The sequence below is a fragment of the Xenopus laevis genome, chromosome 1L, assembly GCF_017654675.1.
Source record: "Xenopus laevis strain J_2021 chromosome 1L, Xenopus_laevis_v10.1, whole genome shotgun sequence".
NCBI lineage: Eukaryota > Metazoa > Chordata > Amphibia > Anura > Pipidae > Xenopus > Xenopus laevis.
In genome coordinates, this window is record NC_054371.1 from 146,428,965 (window position 1) to 146,449,133 (window position 20,169).

The window sequence follows — 20,169 nt, forward strand, 5'->3', positions numbered from 1 at the left end:
TATGGGACCTGTTATCCAGTATGCTTGGGACCTGGGGCTTTCTCGATAAGTGATATTTCCGTTATGTGGATCTTCATACTTTAAAGTGATACTGACACTAAAAAAATTTCTTTTCAAAGTATTGATCTACATTAAAAGTTGCTTATAGTAACATAGCAACATAGTAAGTAAGGTTGAAAAAAGACATGTCCATCGAGTTCAACTTTTTTTTTTATTAACTACCTATCTGCCAGTTGATCCAGGGGAAGGCAAAAAAAACCCATCTGAAGCCTCTCCAATTTGCCTTAGAGGGGGAAAATTCCTTCCTGACACCAAAATGGCCTAGTCCCTGGATCAACTTGGACTATGAGCTATCTTCCATAACCCTGTATTCCCTCACTTGCTAAAAAGCCATCTAACCCCTTCTTAAAGCTATCTAATGTATCAGCATGTACAACTGATTCAGGGAGAGAATTCCACATCTTCACAGCTCTCACTGTAAAAAACCCCTTCCGAATATTTAGGCGGAACCTCTTTTCTTCTAATCGGAATGGGTGACCTCGTGTCAGCTGGAAAGACCTACTGGTAAATAAAGCATTAGAGAGATTATTATATGATCCCCTTACATATTTATACATAGTTATCATACCACCCCTTAAGCGCCTCTTCTCCAGCGTGAACATCCCCAATTTGGCCAGTCTTTCCTCATAGCTAAGATTTTCCATACCTTTTACCAGCTTAGTTGCCCTTCTCTGTACCCTCTCTAATACAATAATGTCCTGTTTGAGTGATGGAGACCAAAACTGTACGGCATATTCTAGATGGGGCTTTACCAGTGCTCTATAAAGTGGAAGAATGACCCCCTCCTCCCGTGACTCTATGCCCCTTTTAATACAGCTCAAGACATTATTTGCCCTTGATGCTGCCGACCGGCATTGCTTGCTACAGCCAAGTTTATCATCTACAAGGACTCCAAGGTCCTTTTCCATAATGTATTTGCCTAGTGCAGTCCCATTAAGGGTATAAGTGGCTTGGATATTCTTACATCCCAGGTGCATGACTTTACATTTATCAACATTGAATCTCATTTGCCACTTAGCTGCCCAGATTGCCAGTTTGTCAAGATCATGTTGCAAGGATGTCACATCCTGGATGGAATTAATTGGACTGGATAATTTTGTGTCATCTGCAAACACTGATACATTACTTACAACACCCTCCCCTAAGTCATGAATGAACAAGATAAATAAAAGTGGACCCAATACTGAGCCCTGGGGGACCCCACTAAGAACCTTACTCCAAGTAGAGAATGTCCCATTAACAACCACCCTCTGTACCCGATCCTGTAGCCAGTTTCCTATCCACGAGCGAACGACTTCATTAAGCCCAACAGACCTTAGTTTAGAAAGCAGTCGTTTGTGGGGCACAGTATCAAACGCTTTGGCAAAATCCAAATAGATCACATCTACTGCCCCCCCACTGTCCAGAATCTTACTTACCACATCATAAAATGCAATCAAATTCGTCTGACATGACCTATCCTTCATAAAGCCATGCTGATTGTTGCTCATAATGCCATTCATTAGGACAAAATTTTGAATGTGATCCCTTAACAAGCCTTCAAATAATTTGCCCACCACAGATGTCAAGCTTACTGGCCTATAATTTCCAGGCTGAGATCGTAATCCCTTTTTAAATATTGGAATAATATCAGCTTTTCTCCAATCCATAGGCACCATACCAGATGACAGTGAATCTGAGAAAATCAGAAATAAGGGCTGGTCTAAAACTGAACTAAGCTCTCTTAGAACCCGGGGGTGTATGCCATCAGGCCCTGGAGCATTGTTTACATTCATTTGTATTAAAGCTTTTTGAATCATATCCTGAGTCACCCACTGACTAGATTGAGCTGACCCATTCGTGCAGTTATAAAGTGAGCCTGGGAACCCAGACTCCTCTATTGTATACACTGAAGAAAAGAACTGATTTAACACATTTGCCTTTTCTGTATCTTTTACAACCATACTGGTACCATTATTTAATGGAGCAACACTCTCAACCTGCATCTTTTTACTATTAATATATTTAAAAAACTTTTTAGGGTTAGTTTTCACCTCCACCGCAATTAACTCTTCATTTCTTTTCTTAGCCTTCCGGATTGCTGATTTACAACATTTATTACAGTGTTTATATTCATCAAATGCAGCTTTTGTCCCTACAGATTTGTAGTTTTTAAATGCCTTTCTCTTCTTTCCCATTAACTTCTTTACTTCTGTATTAAGCCACACAGGATGATTCTTAGAGCTTCTACGTTTAGTCCTTAAGGGAATAAATTGAGAACAGTAATGATTTAATATAATTTTAAAGGACAACCATTTCTGTTCTGTGTTCTTAGCTAAAAACCTAATGCCCCAATCAATGCTCTGTAGGGCAACCCTCAAGGCACTAAAATTAGCTTTTCCAAAATTCATGGTTTTTGTTGCCCCAGTATATTTTTGTTTTTTTGCACCAGACATTGAAAGATATAACATTATGGTCACTACTACCCAGGGGTTCAATGACTTGCACATTTGCTATACGTTCTGGGTCATTTGAGATCACTAAATCAAGAATAGCATTTTTTCTGGTAGGCTCCTCAACAACCTGTGCTAAAAAATTGTCGTGCAATAAGTTTATAAACTTGTTCCCATTAACTGATCTAGCAGTACCATTGCTTCAGTCAATATCTGGGTCAGAAACGTAACTAGAGGGGGGCGGGCCCTGGCACGGGACGTGCAGCCGGGCCCCACCCCCCTCTGTACAGCATGAAAATCTGCAGAATAGAGTGGCGTGTGAGCTGCCAGGGGAGCAGGGGGTGCAATTGGGCCAGGGCCCGCACCCCCTCAGGGCCCCCCGGTAGTTACGCCACTGATCTGGGTAATTAAAATCCCCCATTATCATTACTTTACCTAAACTAGCAGCCTTTTCTATTTGCATTAGAAGCTTTGTCTCTTCCTCCTCACTTCCATTAGGGGGTCTATAGCATACTCCTATGTTGATTGTTTTTCGCTGATAGTTCTGCTTTTGTAAGTAATTGATACTTGAAGTTCCTAAACCTGACTGTTTTGCCATCCTGACTGTCCCTTCTTAACCTGTTTAACGGACTACTGCTGCACAAATATGGCAGCCCCCTCATGGAGGAACAGGGTAGTAAGAAAGGTAATGTAAAAGCATCAGGCAAATACTTCTATGGCAAAATTATAAATAGCATTCAAAGATAATGTTATGATAGATAATAAAAAATAACGGAATATTAGTAGCCTTTTCCCATGCCTTTGTGAGAACTTTTCTGTGTCAGCCATTCAACCAAAGTTTTTAAGAACATTCAGGGAAGAGAAGAAGTGTTCATCCCCAATCACATTCTAAGTCACTTAGAAGAAGGCTTCAAGGTCAAGATAACTGTTATTTAGGTTCTGATTTTTACTCTACTTTTTTACTCTACTGTAAAGGCGCCGAACTCAGGTTGGGATGCAGCATGTTGCATTTTTCCTGCATTCTGCGCTTATATGCGTCTGTGTGCAGGGGAACTAAAACTAGTAAGTACATAAAGCCATACAACCTACAATCCACACAGACTCCTGCAATGGTGGTGCAGAGTTACTGTATTTAGATGGTAGGCATAATATTAAAGGAGCCGCCTACACTATCGCTCATATGTAATTAAAGGTGCTAAGTTTGCCCAGGAGCAGTAACTCATAGCAACCAATAAGATCTTTGCTTTTAAACAGATGCCCAGTACATTCTACCTGCTGATTCTTGCTCTTGAGCAAACTTAGTGCTTTTTATTACATACCACCCAGTATATCATGCAGGGAGCTTACTCCATTTATTGTGGCCACCTGTGCATCAGCATTTCCTGATCAATGGAGGGTTCACCCCGCAGAAACATTAATGCACAGGTGGTCACAATAAATGTAATAATTTTACATTTATATACTTGATATATAGTGTGTGGGCAGCTCCTTTAAATTTTGTGTTACAGGATATGACAGGTGCCTACTGCTGATTCCTACTGCAAAGACTTACTTACCTGTGTGATTAAATAAACCGGATGATAAATATATGTTAAAAAAATAAATATAAAACCAGAATAAGAAAGTAACTGGGATCAGGTCTGGTCTCATTTCATTGACTGTACTTTGTACAAGTACAAGCAACTGCTTTATTTTGGGCTCAGTGACCTTTGCATAAAGGTTGCCCTCCCAGCTCAAATTACAGCCAAATGTTGTAGCCAGGGAAAATAATATTTGTGATTGATTGTAGCAAGTATACATATATCAGTGTTATATACTCTGCTTCCAAACAACCAATGTGTTTTAACTGTTCCATGTGTTTCCATGTTATCCTTCTCTTTATTGTGTACAGCTCCAAAGAAATATACAGAAGGGCCACTTTACTGTCAGTTTTAAAATTCTTCATTTGCATTTGTCAAATGGACCCATTATGTGACTGTATAACAATTGCCCTTTTGTTTTTTTTTACTTGCAGTTTTTCACAAGATGGAATGGGCTTGGGTTTGCTGGTTGACACTGCATAACCTTTTGCAATATCCCTATTTCCCTAGCAAGAAGCCTGTAGGGTGTGATGTCATACAATTGGGGCATGGTCAGCCAATGGGAATGCTACATAGCAGAGGGAAGCAGGGCTGATCCTATCAAATGTGGGGCCCAATTGGGACCATTTTGGCGGGGCCCCTAGACAAAGTGTTGCTGGCTACTGACACACCAAATATTTAGGAAAATAAGGGCATACAGGCACAAAATAGAAAGGAAAGGGGCAGACAAGGTAAGAGACTGAGAGGGATGAAATAGGGGTACATAATAGGGGCACACAGGGTAAGAGAGAGAGGGAGGAAATAGGAGAGTGGACTGGGCCAATTAGTTTGGGGCAGGCAGGGCCGATTCAGCTTGGGAGCAGGCTTGGTTGGATTGGGGGCAGGCAGGGCCTATCAAGGTTGGAGGAAAGCTGGGCCTATGAGAGTTGGGGGACAGGCTAGACCTATGGAGTTGGGGGATAGGCTGGCTTATCAGAGTTGGGGGTGGGCTGGAACTATGGATTTGGGGATGGGCTGGACTCTCAAAGTTGGGGGCAGGCCAGGCAGCATCATGTGCTGAGGGAAATATTATCTGTGCTGCCCTGTGGTGCGGGGCCCCCAGAGGTGCGGGGCCCTATTGGGCCCAATTGGTCCAATAGGCCTAAGGCCGGCCCTGGAGGGAAGTTCCTCGATTTTTTTAATAGCCTGTAAATGGAGATACGGAAAAACAATGTTAGCATTGGTCAATGCCATCCAAGAATTCCCATGCCTTGGGCCAGTTATCTGCTATTTAAGATATTTTCGGGCCAAATACTATATAGTGAATAACATCCCTTATTGTAAAATATAATGATATTATAAATCACCAAAAAGATCCAAGGCCATATAAAAGCATGAAGCCATGGTCATTAAATAAAAAGTGACTTTTAATATTCTCATATTTTACAACAGGAGATGCATAATGTATTGAAATACAAGTTTCATTGAGTCATGAACAGAAAATACATCACCAAGTACCAATTATACAGCAAGGGAAATAAGTATTGAACACGTCAATGGTTTTCTCAGGAAATATATTTCTAATGGGGATATTGACATAGTAATGTCATTGTGTTAAAAACTATGTAAGAATAGATAACCAATAAAGGAATTCTGAATAATACAAAAAAGTATTTTGTACTTATTTTCATTATGTATGGTATGCAATAATATATGACCAGGTATAAAACCACTTGAGGGTGGAATAGCGGTATTCACACTTCCAAGTACATCTGAGTAGAACAGTTGTGAAGAACATATTTTTCTTTTAATTGAAGTCACAAAACAATAAAACAAAACAACTAAAATCAAGTGTATTCATTGTTTGCTCTGGTTCTAGGTGATTGGGATGTCCATTACTACCTGTGTAATGATGGATTCTGGGAGGCAGCTGGTTTCATCGGCAGATTGGAGTTGTTGTGGCCAAAACCAGGGGATTGGTGCCTCATAGGCTTTCCAGGTCATACCATGGGGTACATTGAAATTTGGAGACTGTAAGTTTTCTGATGTCAGGAGGGAGACTTAAAATGTAAGAGGTCCAGGTATCAAAGAATCAACTAGTTTGAGTATTTTTATTTAGAGATGTCTCCAATCAGTCCATATGAAACAGGAAGAGCAATTTATGTTTTTCACAAGGTTCATGAAGGGTGTGGCAGGGGAGAACTATTCCTGCAGTATGGCTTTTATAGTTGCTGCTGCTAGTTTTTCCGCTAGGGCTTTGTTGGCTTTACTTGTTGAGCCATTCTGCTGTATATTGGGTTTGAATGTTTGTTTGGTTAATCAGTGTCAATACTCATAGTGTATGAAAAACAAGAATGTGCCAGGGCATTATACTCTTTTAAATATAGAAGGAATGTGTTTTGAAGTGATTTATTGAAACATTCCCCTAAAACCTTACTAGCCCATTGATTACATTTCCAGCCCACTGAATTCTCTGACTGTGCAGGAGAGTCAGCGGCACACTGCGCTGTATTATATGAACCAATCAGAAGATAGGCTGACCTGATAGGGAATTGATGCCTTTCTTTGCATGACTTTGATTGGCTATCCTCCTCATACTGTGCTTCTGGCAGGGACCCTTAGGAGAAGCCCACTCTTCCTTTGAAACAGGACAGGGACTGTAGCAGATCTACAGAGAGCTCCAATAAAGGGGCCATTTTTAAAGATATTATTTTTAGCCCAAAGTAAACCCAATACCATAAGGTATTCATTATTGCCTGCAAAATTAGTTTTGTTCACCAATCCTAAATGTCTCCTTTAATACATCCGATGCCAAACGTAGATAACATAAGTGGTGACCGCTCCACATGCTCCATGTCCCACTTGCTGGAGCACTAGTAACAGGCTGGCAACCTGACACCAATACCCTTTACGGGTATTGTTATGTTTTGGTAGCTGAGGATGAGTAGGGTATAACAGTGCTTTAATCACAGCTTCATACAGCAATTACATTTCAACAGGAACTTCAACTCTAACACTTTAAGCAGTTTAGAAAGTACTATGTATACACAGTATAACTCTTGTGCACAGTGACACCTACAGGCCATTTGTATAAACACCACAAATTCCCCCTAGGGTAGGGTTGCCACTTTTTCTGCAAAAAAATACCGCCCTTCCTATATATTTATATTTTTTCCCTATTAATAACATTGGGATCAACCATCAGTTTTACCGGCCGGGCCGGTAAAATACCGGCCAGGTGACAACCCTAATAGTAGGAAAGCATTTGGGCAAATATAATAATCAGCAACAATGAAACAGTATGCATCTTAAAGCAATAGTATACATTCTTCACATCAGATAGTCCTTTGTCCATGCAGGTAGTTTTCTGATTCTCTCAGTACGCCTTATAGGTTCACTTTCTTCAGGCCTATTGCAGTTGGCATCAGGAGTAGGAAAATGTCCTTCATCAAATGGAGCTTCGCCAAAGTCATTCCTAACAGGAGCAAGACGAATGACATTCCATACGTGTTCACCAGATAGTTCATATGTGTATGGTCCTCGCTGGCATCTCACTTTAAGTGGTGTAGTAAATTTAGATTGCCCTTGTTTCAGAAGTCCTGGTTTCTTAATTCTGACTAAAGATCCAGGCTGAAAGTGCACTTCTCTTGCACCACATTTTCTGTCAGTATAAGCCTTGCATTTGGCTTGTTGACGTTTGACAATGTCAGCAGTAGATGATTTTGTAGGCACAGTATTTTGTGAAAGTTTGATGTCTGCAACACGTAACTTAGTGTGCATCTGTCTGCCATGTAATAATTCAGCTGGAGATGATTGGGTTGTTGCATGGCAGGTTGCTCTGTAGTTATGTAGGAACTCTGTTGTAAATTCTTTCCAAGATTTCCCAGTAAGATTTGCTGTCTGTAGTGCTTCTTTCAGACTTCTGTTGAATCGCTCAATTTCTCCATTTGCTTGTGGGTAATAAATAAAAATTTGCCCATACATCATCATATTTAGACATTTTGTTATCATGTATAGCAGACCTATACTCCATTCTACAAAGCTCCATAATTTACTTCACTTATTGTGGGTGTCCCCCTTTGTTTCCATTTCATTGTGATAAGCCACCTAGTGGTTGTAAGGATATGATTACTGTTGTACTGCTCTGGTGAAATCTGAAAGGGTGTAGAAGAATTTCATGGAAAGGTAGGGAGTTGCCACAGGGCAATGCCACATCAGATGCTCTGGTGCCTTGTCTACAGTCCCTCCAACACCTGTCTGCTGTGTTTGGGATTATTCCATGGAATCTTTCTGGAGTGTAGTACCAGTTCAAGTAAAATTTTATACAGGTATGGAATCTGTTATCTGTAAACCCATTATGCAGAAAGCTCAGAATTACAGGGAGGCCTTCTCATTTAAAAAATATTTCCTTTTTGTCTGTAATAATAAAACAGTACCTTGTACTTGAGCCCAACTAAGATATAATCAATTCTTTATTGGAGGCATAACACGCCTGTTGTTTAATCTGCTTTATCAAGTTTGGGTAATTACATTCATATACAGTATGATCTTATCTGTTTTTGCCAGGGATATCCCCAGGTAGCATATAGGATCTGTAAACCAGGTATCATTGAAGTTATGTTCTAGAGTTTTTAAAGGAAAACTAAACCCTAAAAATAAATATGGCCAAAAATGCCATATTTTTATATACTGCACTACTTGTACCAGTCTAAAATTTCAGCTTCTCAATAGCAGCAATGATCAAGTACTTCAAACTTGTCACAGGGGGGGGGGGGTCACCATCTTGGAAAGTGCTCAGACTGATGCTACAGGGCAGATTATAAAATTCTGATGCTAGATGCACTGGTTTCTGCGCTACCATGTAGTAATTATCAGTATTAATTACTAACCAGCCTTATATTGTGACATTTCTATTCTATGTGTACTGTATATTGTGACTGGGTCCCTAAGCTCAGTAAGTGACAGCAGCACAGAGCATGTGCAGTGAATTAGCAGAAAATGGGGAGCTACTGGGGCATCTTTGGAGACACAGATATTTACTGCTAAACGGCTGTCGTTGCCTTGGGCTGGTACAGAAGCTCAAAACATAATGTAAACATTTATAGTCTACTTATTTAGTTAAGCTTTAGTTCTCCTTTAACAAGTGCATGGGCTTGTTATGCGGAAGTGCTTTTGTTTTACATTTATTGAATTTATAACCAGATAGTAGTCTGTATTCCTGAAGGACTTTATAGAGCCTCTCCTGATATACAATATTACCCACACATGGACCTGTTGACATAAGGGAACAGGAGAGGTACAGACCGCAGTGTAAGGGTACAGAGACCACTCCTGTCCTTGCCACCTGCCCCATACTGCACCCACCCCCACCCAACTCCCACATCTGAACAGCAGGTCAGGGGATGGTGGGTGGGAAGCATATGTGCTGCTGAATTCATCTGTCTGAAACCTACAACAATTCAGGATTAATGGAAGGCAGTGAACCAAGTGCTAAATGCCAACATGGCAACTTCACAAAGTCCGTAAATGAAGAGCATACCATAAGCGAATATTCTGAAATGATTACCGAACCCTGAAAATTGCCTAACGTATTCAACAGAGCTATTCCTGTAGAAGGAATCTGTGCATTTTTGTTAGTTAAATAAATCAACATTTGTGTTGCTTTATTTGGTTGGTTCGCTGCTGCTTTCTCAGTAGGAATGCTAAAAGTATTAGTTTGCCTTTAGATAAAAGTATTTTTTAACCATTATTTTGTGTGCATTAATGTACCCAGTGGGGTTATCCCTTTGGTAATACTTGAATCATACCAGATAGGAGTGAACCTAGTACCCATTGTCTTCCCACATCACAGTGGAGACAGGGGTGCTTCGCCAATGAGGCGAGTTGAGGCTGTCGCCTCAGGCGGCAGCGCCCCACTAGGTGCCAGGGGCAGCAAAAATGCTGCTCCTGGTACTTTAAAAGCGAATTTCTGGGGGAGGGGGGGGGCAGCAGCAACTGCTGCTGCTTCAGGTGGCGGAGGGGCAAGGATCGCCCCTGAGTGGAGACACCCACATTTGTCGTGTGCCAGCAGGTGGGCACCACACTAAAGCCATGGAAGAGTTGGAGAGCACAGGATTTTTAAGGATCTCAATTTGTCTTACTTCAATTATTGCTCTTTAAATGGGAAGTGTTGCAACCACACAGCAGGTTAGACTAGCACAACAGCACCCCACCAAACAACACCCACAAAACTCCCACAAAACTTGAAAGGGTTAGTGTAATTGAAACACACATTTCCTACGAGCACTCAAATGGATAACTAGCATACACACATTTCCATTCAGCATGCAGAGAGCTAAGGCTCACAGGTACACATTTTCGGGCTAGGGTCGTTTAGAGCATCAAAGACAAACATTACATTCTATTTAAATATTTAATATTATAAAAGGTATAACTGCAAATTAACAAAAGATGTTACAAAAAGACATACATTCAAAATTACAAACAGGGAAAGTGAAAAAACCCAGAAACCTATACTTAGCTTCAAATATAGAATTTCCTGGTCTGAGGCAAGGGGAAATAAATGGGATAAACCCCAATGGAAATGGGTTCTCCTAAGTAAATCCCTCTTCTTAGTTAGAAGAGCTGACTATTTATGAGTGGGCATCAGGTAACTGGACACAGAATTTGTACAAATATAATTTGTACAGAAAACATCAGCGTATATTCAGCATATTAACCCAAGATGTGCCAGTATAATTACTACAGGAAATGGATAATTTGCATATTAACGCCGCATGTGCCAGTATAATAACTGTAGAAATGGCCCATGAGCACTTCGTTAACTCCAGACATTACAGTAAGAGTAATACAGAAATGGATTGATAGAAAGCATCTTCTCAACTACACTTGTACAGACAGAATCCCAACACCAAGGTTCTCCTTTCCTGCTTCTTTCACTGCCACCTGGAGAAGCCAGGAGCTAAGAAGAACCAAAGACAAGCATTTAAATAGTGACCTGGGACAACGGGCTGTTAGGTAGGCAAAATTCCAGGGGTGGGCATGTGTACCCCCCCCGTTTCCGCTATTTGCGGATGCCCAAATAGTGCAAAAATGTCTTCTTCTGCCTTCACTATTGTTAAGGTGTAACTGGCATAGCTTGCAGTTTAAGCATTGAAATAAATGTATTGTCATCCTTTTATTTATGTCTGTAATGAGTTATCATTTGGGGCTGTATTATATTTATAGTGTAATAGCCAAATTATTGTTTTGCTTACCACCACCATGCAGACAGAATTGTGACTTCATGTTGAAGCTCAGCAGTATAACTGAAGCAACACACTATTACAAATGAACTCAGGAAATGTTTGTTCACAGTGACTCATGCATTCTCTAAATATCTTGTTATTAATAACAAACAGTACCCGGGTTCATAGGGTGTTTAGCATCTACCACTGCCAATCTTCTTGAGACTCCTCTTATTCAGGTGGCATTTTGTGTGACATTCAACTCTCTGGATCAGGGCACAAAAACAGGAAGTGCTGTTCGTTCAACAAAAGGATCTTCCTAATCCTAATAGTGTGTCCCTCAATGGCGAGGTTCCGGTGGGGAAATGACTACTTCCTACCTCATCAGTGGATCCTCAGCTGCCTGACTAGCTCCATGGAATCTTGCCCACCACTAGCTCGCACACCTTCTAAAATAGCTAAACTCAGGTTCCTTGGCATCATTGTCACTTTTTTCTTCATTAGCCAAAAGGGTCTGGAGCACAATATATCGATTTCCAAGGGCAATCTATCTCCACCTGTTTCCACAACCTTCTAAAGGGTATTCGTTGTCCCACACTGTCATCTAGTGACTGCAACTTCTAATAACAGTTCAACAGCATCCCATATATTCAGCCCTCTAACACTTTCCACTTGATTAATATCTTACACTCTCCTCTTGCTTAACAATGTTCCCATTGCTAAATAAAAATACACATTAAACACTTAACCCCTGTCACAGGTCCCCATATGCCTCAGTTGAGTTGTATTTAGCAGGCGTACACTGGAATCATTAGCAATGACCCCGAAACCACTACAAAATATCAGTATTTAAGAGGACATGAGGAGAAAGAAATTTTTACCTTTTCATAAACAGACCCTGCTATGTGTGATCTAGACTTCTCTTTACTCCTATAATGTTGAAAACCGAATCCGATCCCAATATTAAGCCAAAGCATTTCACAAAAATACAAGCACGCAATAATATAAAAATGTATTTGTTTTTGTATACAAAAGTAAACATATTTCTTTATATTTCTGGCACATTAAAAGGAAACTGTTGGTTTATTCTTTGGTCTTTCTTGACATGAAATCCATTCATTTCTTTGCATATTTCTTGTAAATGTTCATATATTCCTCTACATCATCTGGAGACCCCAAAGCTATTGGCATCCTCTGGTGGATACTCTCGGGTACTATATCAAGCACTGACTCAAGTCCATTAGTAGCCATTCCTCCAGCCTGCTCCATAATGTAAGCCATTGGGTTGCACTCATACAGAAGTCTCAGCTGTAATGGAGAACACAACATTAAAGCTGAGCCAGAATCACTTTTTTTTCTAGTATTGAGTTATTTAGCTTTTATTCAGCAGCTCTCCAGTGTGCTGTTTCAGCAATTGAGTTGCTAGGATCCAAATGACCCTAGCAACCATGCACTGATTTGAATAAGAGACTGGAATATGAATAGGAGAGGGCCTGAATAGAAAGTTGAGTAATATAAAGTAGCAATAACATTACATTTGTAGCCTTACAGAGCATTTGGATTTTAGAAGGGGTCAATGGCCCCCATTTGAAAGCTGCCAGAAGAATAAGGCAAATCGTTCAAAAACAATAAAAAATAAAGGCCAATTAAAAAGTTAGAATTAATCATTCTATAACATACTAAAAGTGAACTTGTGTGATTCTACATTAACATGCTATGTACAGTATTCTTCCATAAAGTTTTGGCAATGCATATTAATTATACTCAGATAATGAGGTCAAGACTTACCTTGCCCTTTGGGCTCTTTACATTGGCTGGGTACAGAAAGATTCCTCCATACACCAATGTACGATGCACATCAGCTACCATCGAACCAACATACCTTGCACCATAAGGTGAGCTTCCATCCTATGAACCAAAAAATTACACTGTGAGGATAAAATAATCATTGATGAAAATTGATGAGCAAGACCTTACTAGGAGCATGAACAGCCCAGGTTACATAGATGATAACATATACATTCTGTAGAATACAATGGTGTTCTACATCAAACACACAACCCTTACCAAGGAAGGACAGCAGTACATATTTGAATTACTTGATAAACTTAAATTCTTAGTGTTTCTGTTCCTTTAAGTTAACACGTCCATGGCTTATCCACTGGTTGAGACAAGCATCCTTAAGAATCTTAAGTTCCATCTTGCAAAGTCTTTCGCCAACTACTTACTTCTGGAAATTTCTTCTTCTGTAAGTATTCGGTAACTGCTTCATCAAAATACTTGGCATAACCCTCATTCAGGCTGTATATGTTACCCTTCTTTTTGATCTTCACATCCTGGTTCACTAAAATGAACTCTCCGATTGCCTGGAAAAGAAAAATAATATTTCTGAATTTTGAATACACATCATGAGGGCGTTATCTATTCTATGGTCCCTGGAAGCTTCACACTATTACCTGTAAACAAAAAGGATTTTTTGCAACTCCCACACCACAGAAAAGACCCATGTAATATTAGTCAGGAACCCAAAGATAAGATTAAAAGACATTATTTAAAAAAATAAATAAAACACTGTTTGATTAAGCCTAAAATGTTAATTTACCTTATTCTGCAAGCCCAAACAATATTATATAAAATAAAAATGGGCATTTGAACATAAAAGCAAAACAACAATCCTGGATTGGTTGGTGCTGAATATACAGAACATGACACATATATTAAAGTAAAGTAATGCCTCTAACAGAAACAGTTTCCTCATTAGCGCTAAGAATAAAACAGAGAAGTCAAATACAACAAAAGTTAGATTTCTCCCCGTGTATTATAAGTACCTGGACTGCTCTATCTTGTTTTTTATATATATTTCATTTGTTATTATCAGCAGTAATGCTATATTTGGGCAGAGGTTGACTGTATTATTGATTGGCTTTTTCTGTAGCTAGACTTTGAACTTTAGTATGAAATTTATATTTGCAAAGGTGTGTTTTGAGCTTGTGTACTGAAGCCTGCCTTATGCTGATATCAACTTTCAATAAGAGGCAGAGTTGCCTGATAAATTAATCTCTGCAAAGGCATTTGGGTTTCTTTTTGGTTCATTTGTAGTATAGCAACGGTGAATATTATTTATTGCTAAACTGCTATTTAGCATAAATGAATGCTAATTTACCAGTTCTATAGGTGCAAGTGCTGAAGCGATAAGGGGTCAGTTCCCATTGTATATGGCAGGGCTGTAAAATATGTGTGGCATTAAGACATTGAAGATCAGGAGGTATGGGTGTTATGGAGGTCAGGAAGAATAGGCCAAAGCTCATCACTATAGCCTCCCTTTTGTTTTAGTACTGGTAGCACCTAATGCTGGAAACTAAAGCCTCTGTTCATGTATTGTGCAATATCTTCTCCTGTCTCTTTCACTGGTTCCTAAACATTGATGAATGAGGCTCAGGCTCATTAAACTGTCCAGGCAAGAAATCATCTCTACAGAATTCATATACAGGGGTTCCCAAGTGAGAATGCACTGGCTGTTACTTCTCTTATCTCTGAGCCACTTCCGATCTTTCAGTAATATATGTCAACTTCTCTTCAGTTTTATACAAAAATAAAATGATATAATTAATAAGCAGCACTATATCATATGCACTGACCTGGAACTTAGGACTTTTATGTCACAGGACACTTTGACAAGACAAGACAAGACAAGACCCAGCTAAAACATTATAAAAGTAAAAACAGTACTTACTGGGTCCAACATGAAACAGTTGACACCACATTCTGTGGCAAGAACCAACATTGTTGCACTGCCATATAGAGCATAGCCTGCTGCAACAATGTTTCGGCCTGGTTGTAAAGCATCTTTTTCGGTTGGCTCTCCATCAGAAGTCTGGAAAACAGAGTATACAGTTAGGAGTTCCTTTCTACACTGTCTAATAAAAAAATATCTTATGTAGGGTGTCTGTTTATTCTCTGCTAGGCTAATATCACTTTCTGTAGGTTGAAGTGCATTCGCTTTTCAAAAGTAAATTATTTGTGATGTTTATGTCCTTTTACAGAATAAGCAACATTTTGTATTGAGAAGACTTTTGCCTTCAAATGAAAAGTGTTTAATATCTCGATATCTGTTTTTCTATAAACGATGGATATTTGTAATATATAGTCTCTTGCACATTACAGTTGCATTGTTTTTCTTTCAAAATGGTTTGAGGAACATGGCGTGGGGCAATCAGAATGAGTTAACAGGATGCGGTGTCCCTTTTTGGGAAGCTAGAGGGTGCACATGGATGTCATAATGCCTGTCTCTATAGTAACCAAGAAGGGCTGGTACCTTTTTGTAGATGGCGAATATTGTACCAATAGAAGCCAGGCAGTCAATGTTCGAGGAGCCATCCAAAGGATCAAAGCACACCACGTATTTACCCTGAAAATAAAGCATTGCAGTTAAGGGTTTTTAGATCACACACATATAGTTGCATATCTCATGATATCACCCTTCACTTTGCTTGTTATCAATTACACTGTGCAAAATGTCACTCCATGAAAGGTGCATGGCAAGTTCTACAGGCACATGAGCAGCAGACATACTATTGGATCCCCCCCCCTTCCCGTGTACAATCCCACAATTTTGTGCACTGGAGAGTGTGTGTAGCAAGAGCACAATTATCTATTGCCCCAGCCTAACAAGCTTGACTGGACTGGGTACTAAAACATACTGATTTACATATACTGATTTCTGTTATTAAACCATCTGGGAGAGTTTGCATTACCTGGAGCCCTGGTGCCCCACTCCATAACAAGCCAGAGGGAGTTTATAGAGATTGTTTAAAAAGCTTTCATTTGTGATTATTTTTGTCCTGATATGTTTACTTGACTCATAAAGTAAAATAATAGGAGCAAGTAGAGTTAAAACCAGGAGCCAATAAAGAAGTGCGTTAGTTTTTTGTTTTGTGCCATTGCTCTTTTCTGCATTCTTCCCTGTTATTCCTTCTGAAAAAAAAAATCAAATTCAATCACAAACCCGTTTATCAGGCTCCACAATCAGAGCATGTGGGTCTTCTTCTGACACCAGGACACAGGAACCGTAGGAGGACTTGAGCATGTTGATGACAAGGTCATTGGAGAGGACATCTAGTTTTTTCACTTGGTCCCCTGTCACATTAGTGGAGCCAGCAATGCCATAGCTAGAACAAGAAGGAAATAAGGAAATGTAAGACAACCTAGAGAAGCGCAATAGCTGAAATTTGGGGAAAACACTGCATGTAATAATTTTTCCCTGTACAACACAACATGGAATTATGAGGCAACCCATCAATGGGAAGGTTCCCTCCTCAGGTTGCACTAAAAACAGGCTGTTCTTGTTCAGTGGCCCTGCACCTCTGCCTCTGGCCTTCAACCTAGATAAGATAAAGTCTGCATTATATGCGCCAAAGTCTTTTATAGGGGTTGTGCACCTCTGAGTTATCTTTTAGCATGATGTAGAGAGAGAGATATCCTGAGACAATTAACAACAGGTTTTCATTTTTTTATTATTTGTGGTTTTTGAGTTATTTAGCTTTTTATTCAGCAGTTTGCAATTTCAGCAATCAGGTTGCTAGGGTCCAAATTACCCTAGCAACCATGCACTGATTTGAACGAGAGACTGGAATATAAATAGGGGAGGGTCTGAATAGAAAGATGGGTAATAAAAGTTGCAATCACAATAAATGTGTAGCCTTACAGAGTTTTTTAAAGGGATCCTGTCATCGGAAAACATGTTTTTTTCAAAACGCATCAGTTAATAGTGCTACTCCAGCAGAATTCTGCACTGAAATCCATTTCTCAAAAGAGCAAACAGATTTTTTTTATATTCAATTTTGAAATCTCACATGGGGCTAGACATTTTGTTTGCTGCCCCATGTCATGTGAGAAATGCTTTCTGGCAGGCTGCTGTTTTTCCTTCTCAATGTAACTGAAGGAGTCTCAGTGGGACCTGGGTTTTTACTATTGAGTGTTGTTCTTAGATCTACCAGGTAGCTGTTATCTTGTGTTAGGGAGCTGTTATCTGGTTACCTTCCCATTGTTCTTTTGTTTGGCTGCTGGGGGGGGGGGAAAGGGAGGGGGTGATATCACTCCAACTTGCAGTACAGCAGTAAAGAGTGATTGAAGTTTATCAGAGCACAAGTCACGTGACTTGGGGCAGCTGGGAAATTGACAATATGTCTAGTCCCATGTCAGATTTCAAAACTGAATATAAAAAAATCTGTTTGCTCTTTTGAGAAATGGATTTCAGTGCAGAATTCTGCACTGACAGTATCCCTTTAAATTGTCCCATGACAGTATCCCTTTAAGATGGGGTCAGAGACCCCATTTGAAAGCTTGAAAGAGTTAAAAGTAGGCAGCAAATAATTGAAAATCTTTGAAAAAAAATAAAATATGAAGGCCAAATTGAAAAGCTGCTTGGAACATACTATACGTTAACTTAAAGGTGTAGCACCCCTTTAGTACTGAGATCAGAGGAGGGTTAAAAATCTGATCAGTAGACAAATGTTGCAGACTGCTCCTACTTTTTGTCTGTGTTGCAACTGCAATCCCTAGCAGACTAAAGAAGCCCAGCTCCACCCACACTGCCGGTGCTGTCGGTAGTTGTAGTGAAACAGCAAGAGATGCCCATTACTCACAGGTTGGCCAGTCCAGCCTTGCGCACTGCAGAAGAGATGGCTTTCACAGCCGTGCACATAGAGTTCAGCAGTTGGGTCATCTCCCCGGTCCCCTTGGCTTTCCTGCCCTCTTCCATGACGAAGCGAGTCAGGGTAATGACATCAGTGTTGAAGGGGGCCTGGTCCGTCATGATGAGGCTGCGTATGGCGCTGTACAGGCGAGTGAGGTTAGATATGCTGATAGATGGACCGGTCAGCACTCTTCCTGCTTCACACAAGTTACTTTATAGGATGTGAGACACACACCCCTGAAGGATGTGGGACACGCCCCCTCCTGCCGGCAGCCCAGCCCGAGATTGTGTGGGGGGTGTGTGCTGGGCCGAGACGGACGGAGAGCCAATCAGAACACGCGCAGATGCCCAATTTGGCAGAGTGACTCCGCCCCAGCCATAATCCTGACTAGGAAGAAGTCAAGGTCCATCAAGCAGAGTCTGTAAACAGCAGCCGCCTCATGAACATAACTATACATAACTATACATATATATACTCTGCACTGTACTGGGAATGGGGAAAGCTGCACCATTTAGCTCTACTACTAGCAGGCTTTCTTAACTTTAAATAAACTTACAGACAGAATGTTCTAGGGTGGGGACCACTTTTTAGCAACTTTTTTAACTGCCCTTCACACCATTTTTTTTTTTTAAATAAATTGAGTTCATTGTTTTTGCATTGCTGTTCTGCATCTTTGAGACTGAAAACACGACCTGCTTGTTGGGGTCACTAATAAAAGTAACGGGTAGTGAGGCTTTTTTATTATTATTTATCAGTTTTCTTGTTTTCTCTTACTCATTTTTCACATACTCCACTAGTCATATTTCAGTCTGCCTTTCTAAAAGCCACCTGGGCTACTTAACCCCCAGCAATCATCTTTTATAATGCCAAGCCTGACAGCCAGGCCCGAACTGGCAACCTGTGGGTTCTGGCAAATGCCAGAGGGGCTGCTGTAAGTTGCCATAGACAGGCACTATTTATTGGGCTGGTGAGCTGCTGTTTGGGCCTCTGTGTAGCTGAAATGCCAGGGCCTATTTTGAACCTCAGTCCAGACCTGCTGACAGCAATTCAACAAAGAAATACAAAAACCCAGTAACAGAAAAATCAAGAGCAACTGCAAATTGTCTTACTATACCGCTATTTATATCATACTATAGGCTATTAGTTTAATTGACTAAGTAAAGACTAAACATTTTCTAGACTGTTTGAAGACTCATTCTGAGTAATGAAAAAAATGCACTATATATGTACTGTAAATTCAGACTGAGATTAAAAATAGGCCCTGACATTCCAAGTACACAGAGGCCCAAGCAGGTCCCCACAGGCCCAATGAACAGTGACTGTCTATGGCATCTTACAGTAGCCCCTCTGGCATTTGCCAGAACCTACAGAAGGCCAGTCCAGGCCTGATGCAATGAAGGGTTTAATCACACAGAATGTCCAGACTTGAGTGCAAGCACACTGCATAGCATGTAGGCTTGTTGGCTGCTTTGTTTGTGTTTGCACTGGCAGATAACTTGGATCCTGATAAGCAATTCAATCTCCTGGAAGGCAAAACTTGTTCAGCAAGTTCTCTAGCAGGAGTAATAACATGTTGTTTGCTCCCAGTGTTATTGTTTATTGTGTAGCAGGAAGGTACAGTTGAAAGGTTACATAACACTGGTGACCCCACCACCCCCTCTCAGAGTACAAAGAGTTCGTTTTCATTATTCCCAGAGGAAAGGTTCAAAAGTGTGACTGAAACTGTTTCAGTTGCTAGTAGTTAAAGTTTGGACTTACATTATAGGACACCCTAGTCTGCTTTGGTGTCTAATATTACGAGAAATTGTTTACTAATCCGTCACAGCAGATTCTGCATCCATTGATAAGTAAACCGAAAGCAGTGTTATGAGCACATATTTCATCATCATTATCATTTGCAAGATATGCAGCACTTTACAATAATATAAAACAAACATAGGTCTTACATTGACATAACAAACAAGGGCCCCTTTAGCAAAAGCTTACAACCTTATATCCAACTGTATAACAAAAAGTTTTGGTCACAACAACAAAGTCATTTAGGCCCCAAAAACATAAGGAAGATGTCCTTTCTTTCTTGCCAACTTTAATAGCACACATTGGACCTTCTACACCCCAGGTTCAAGGGTCTCTCTACCCTATTGTAAAAATGGCCATAGATGTTAAGGTTTTTCTACCAATTTTATTGCAATCCAAC

At 40.2% G+C, this 20,169-nt stretch overlaps 1 protein-coding gene across 1 annotated transcript; it reads right to left on the reverse strand.

The window, feature by feature from the left end:
* Nucleotides 1-12,334: 12,334 nt before the first annotated feature.
* Nucleotides 12,335-18,158, reverse strand: fbp1.L (fructose-bisphosphatase 1 L homeolog). The gene is given in 7 exon segments (NM_001087059.2): nucleotides 12,335-12,585; nucleotides 13,066-13,185; nucleotides 13,506-13,643; nucleotides 15,011-15,151; nucleotides 15,593-15,685; nucleotides 16,283-16,445; nucleotides 17,922-18,158. Coding segments are annotated over 7 exon segments (1,017 nt in total). The 5' UTR covers nucleotides 18,092-18,158; the 3' UTR covers nucleotides 12,335-12,393.
* Between the last annotated feature and the right edge of the window lie 2,011 nt (nucleotides 18,159-20,169).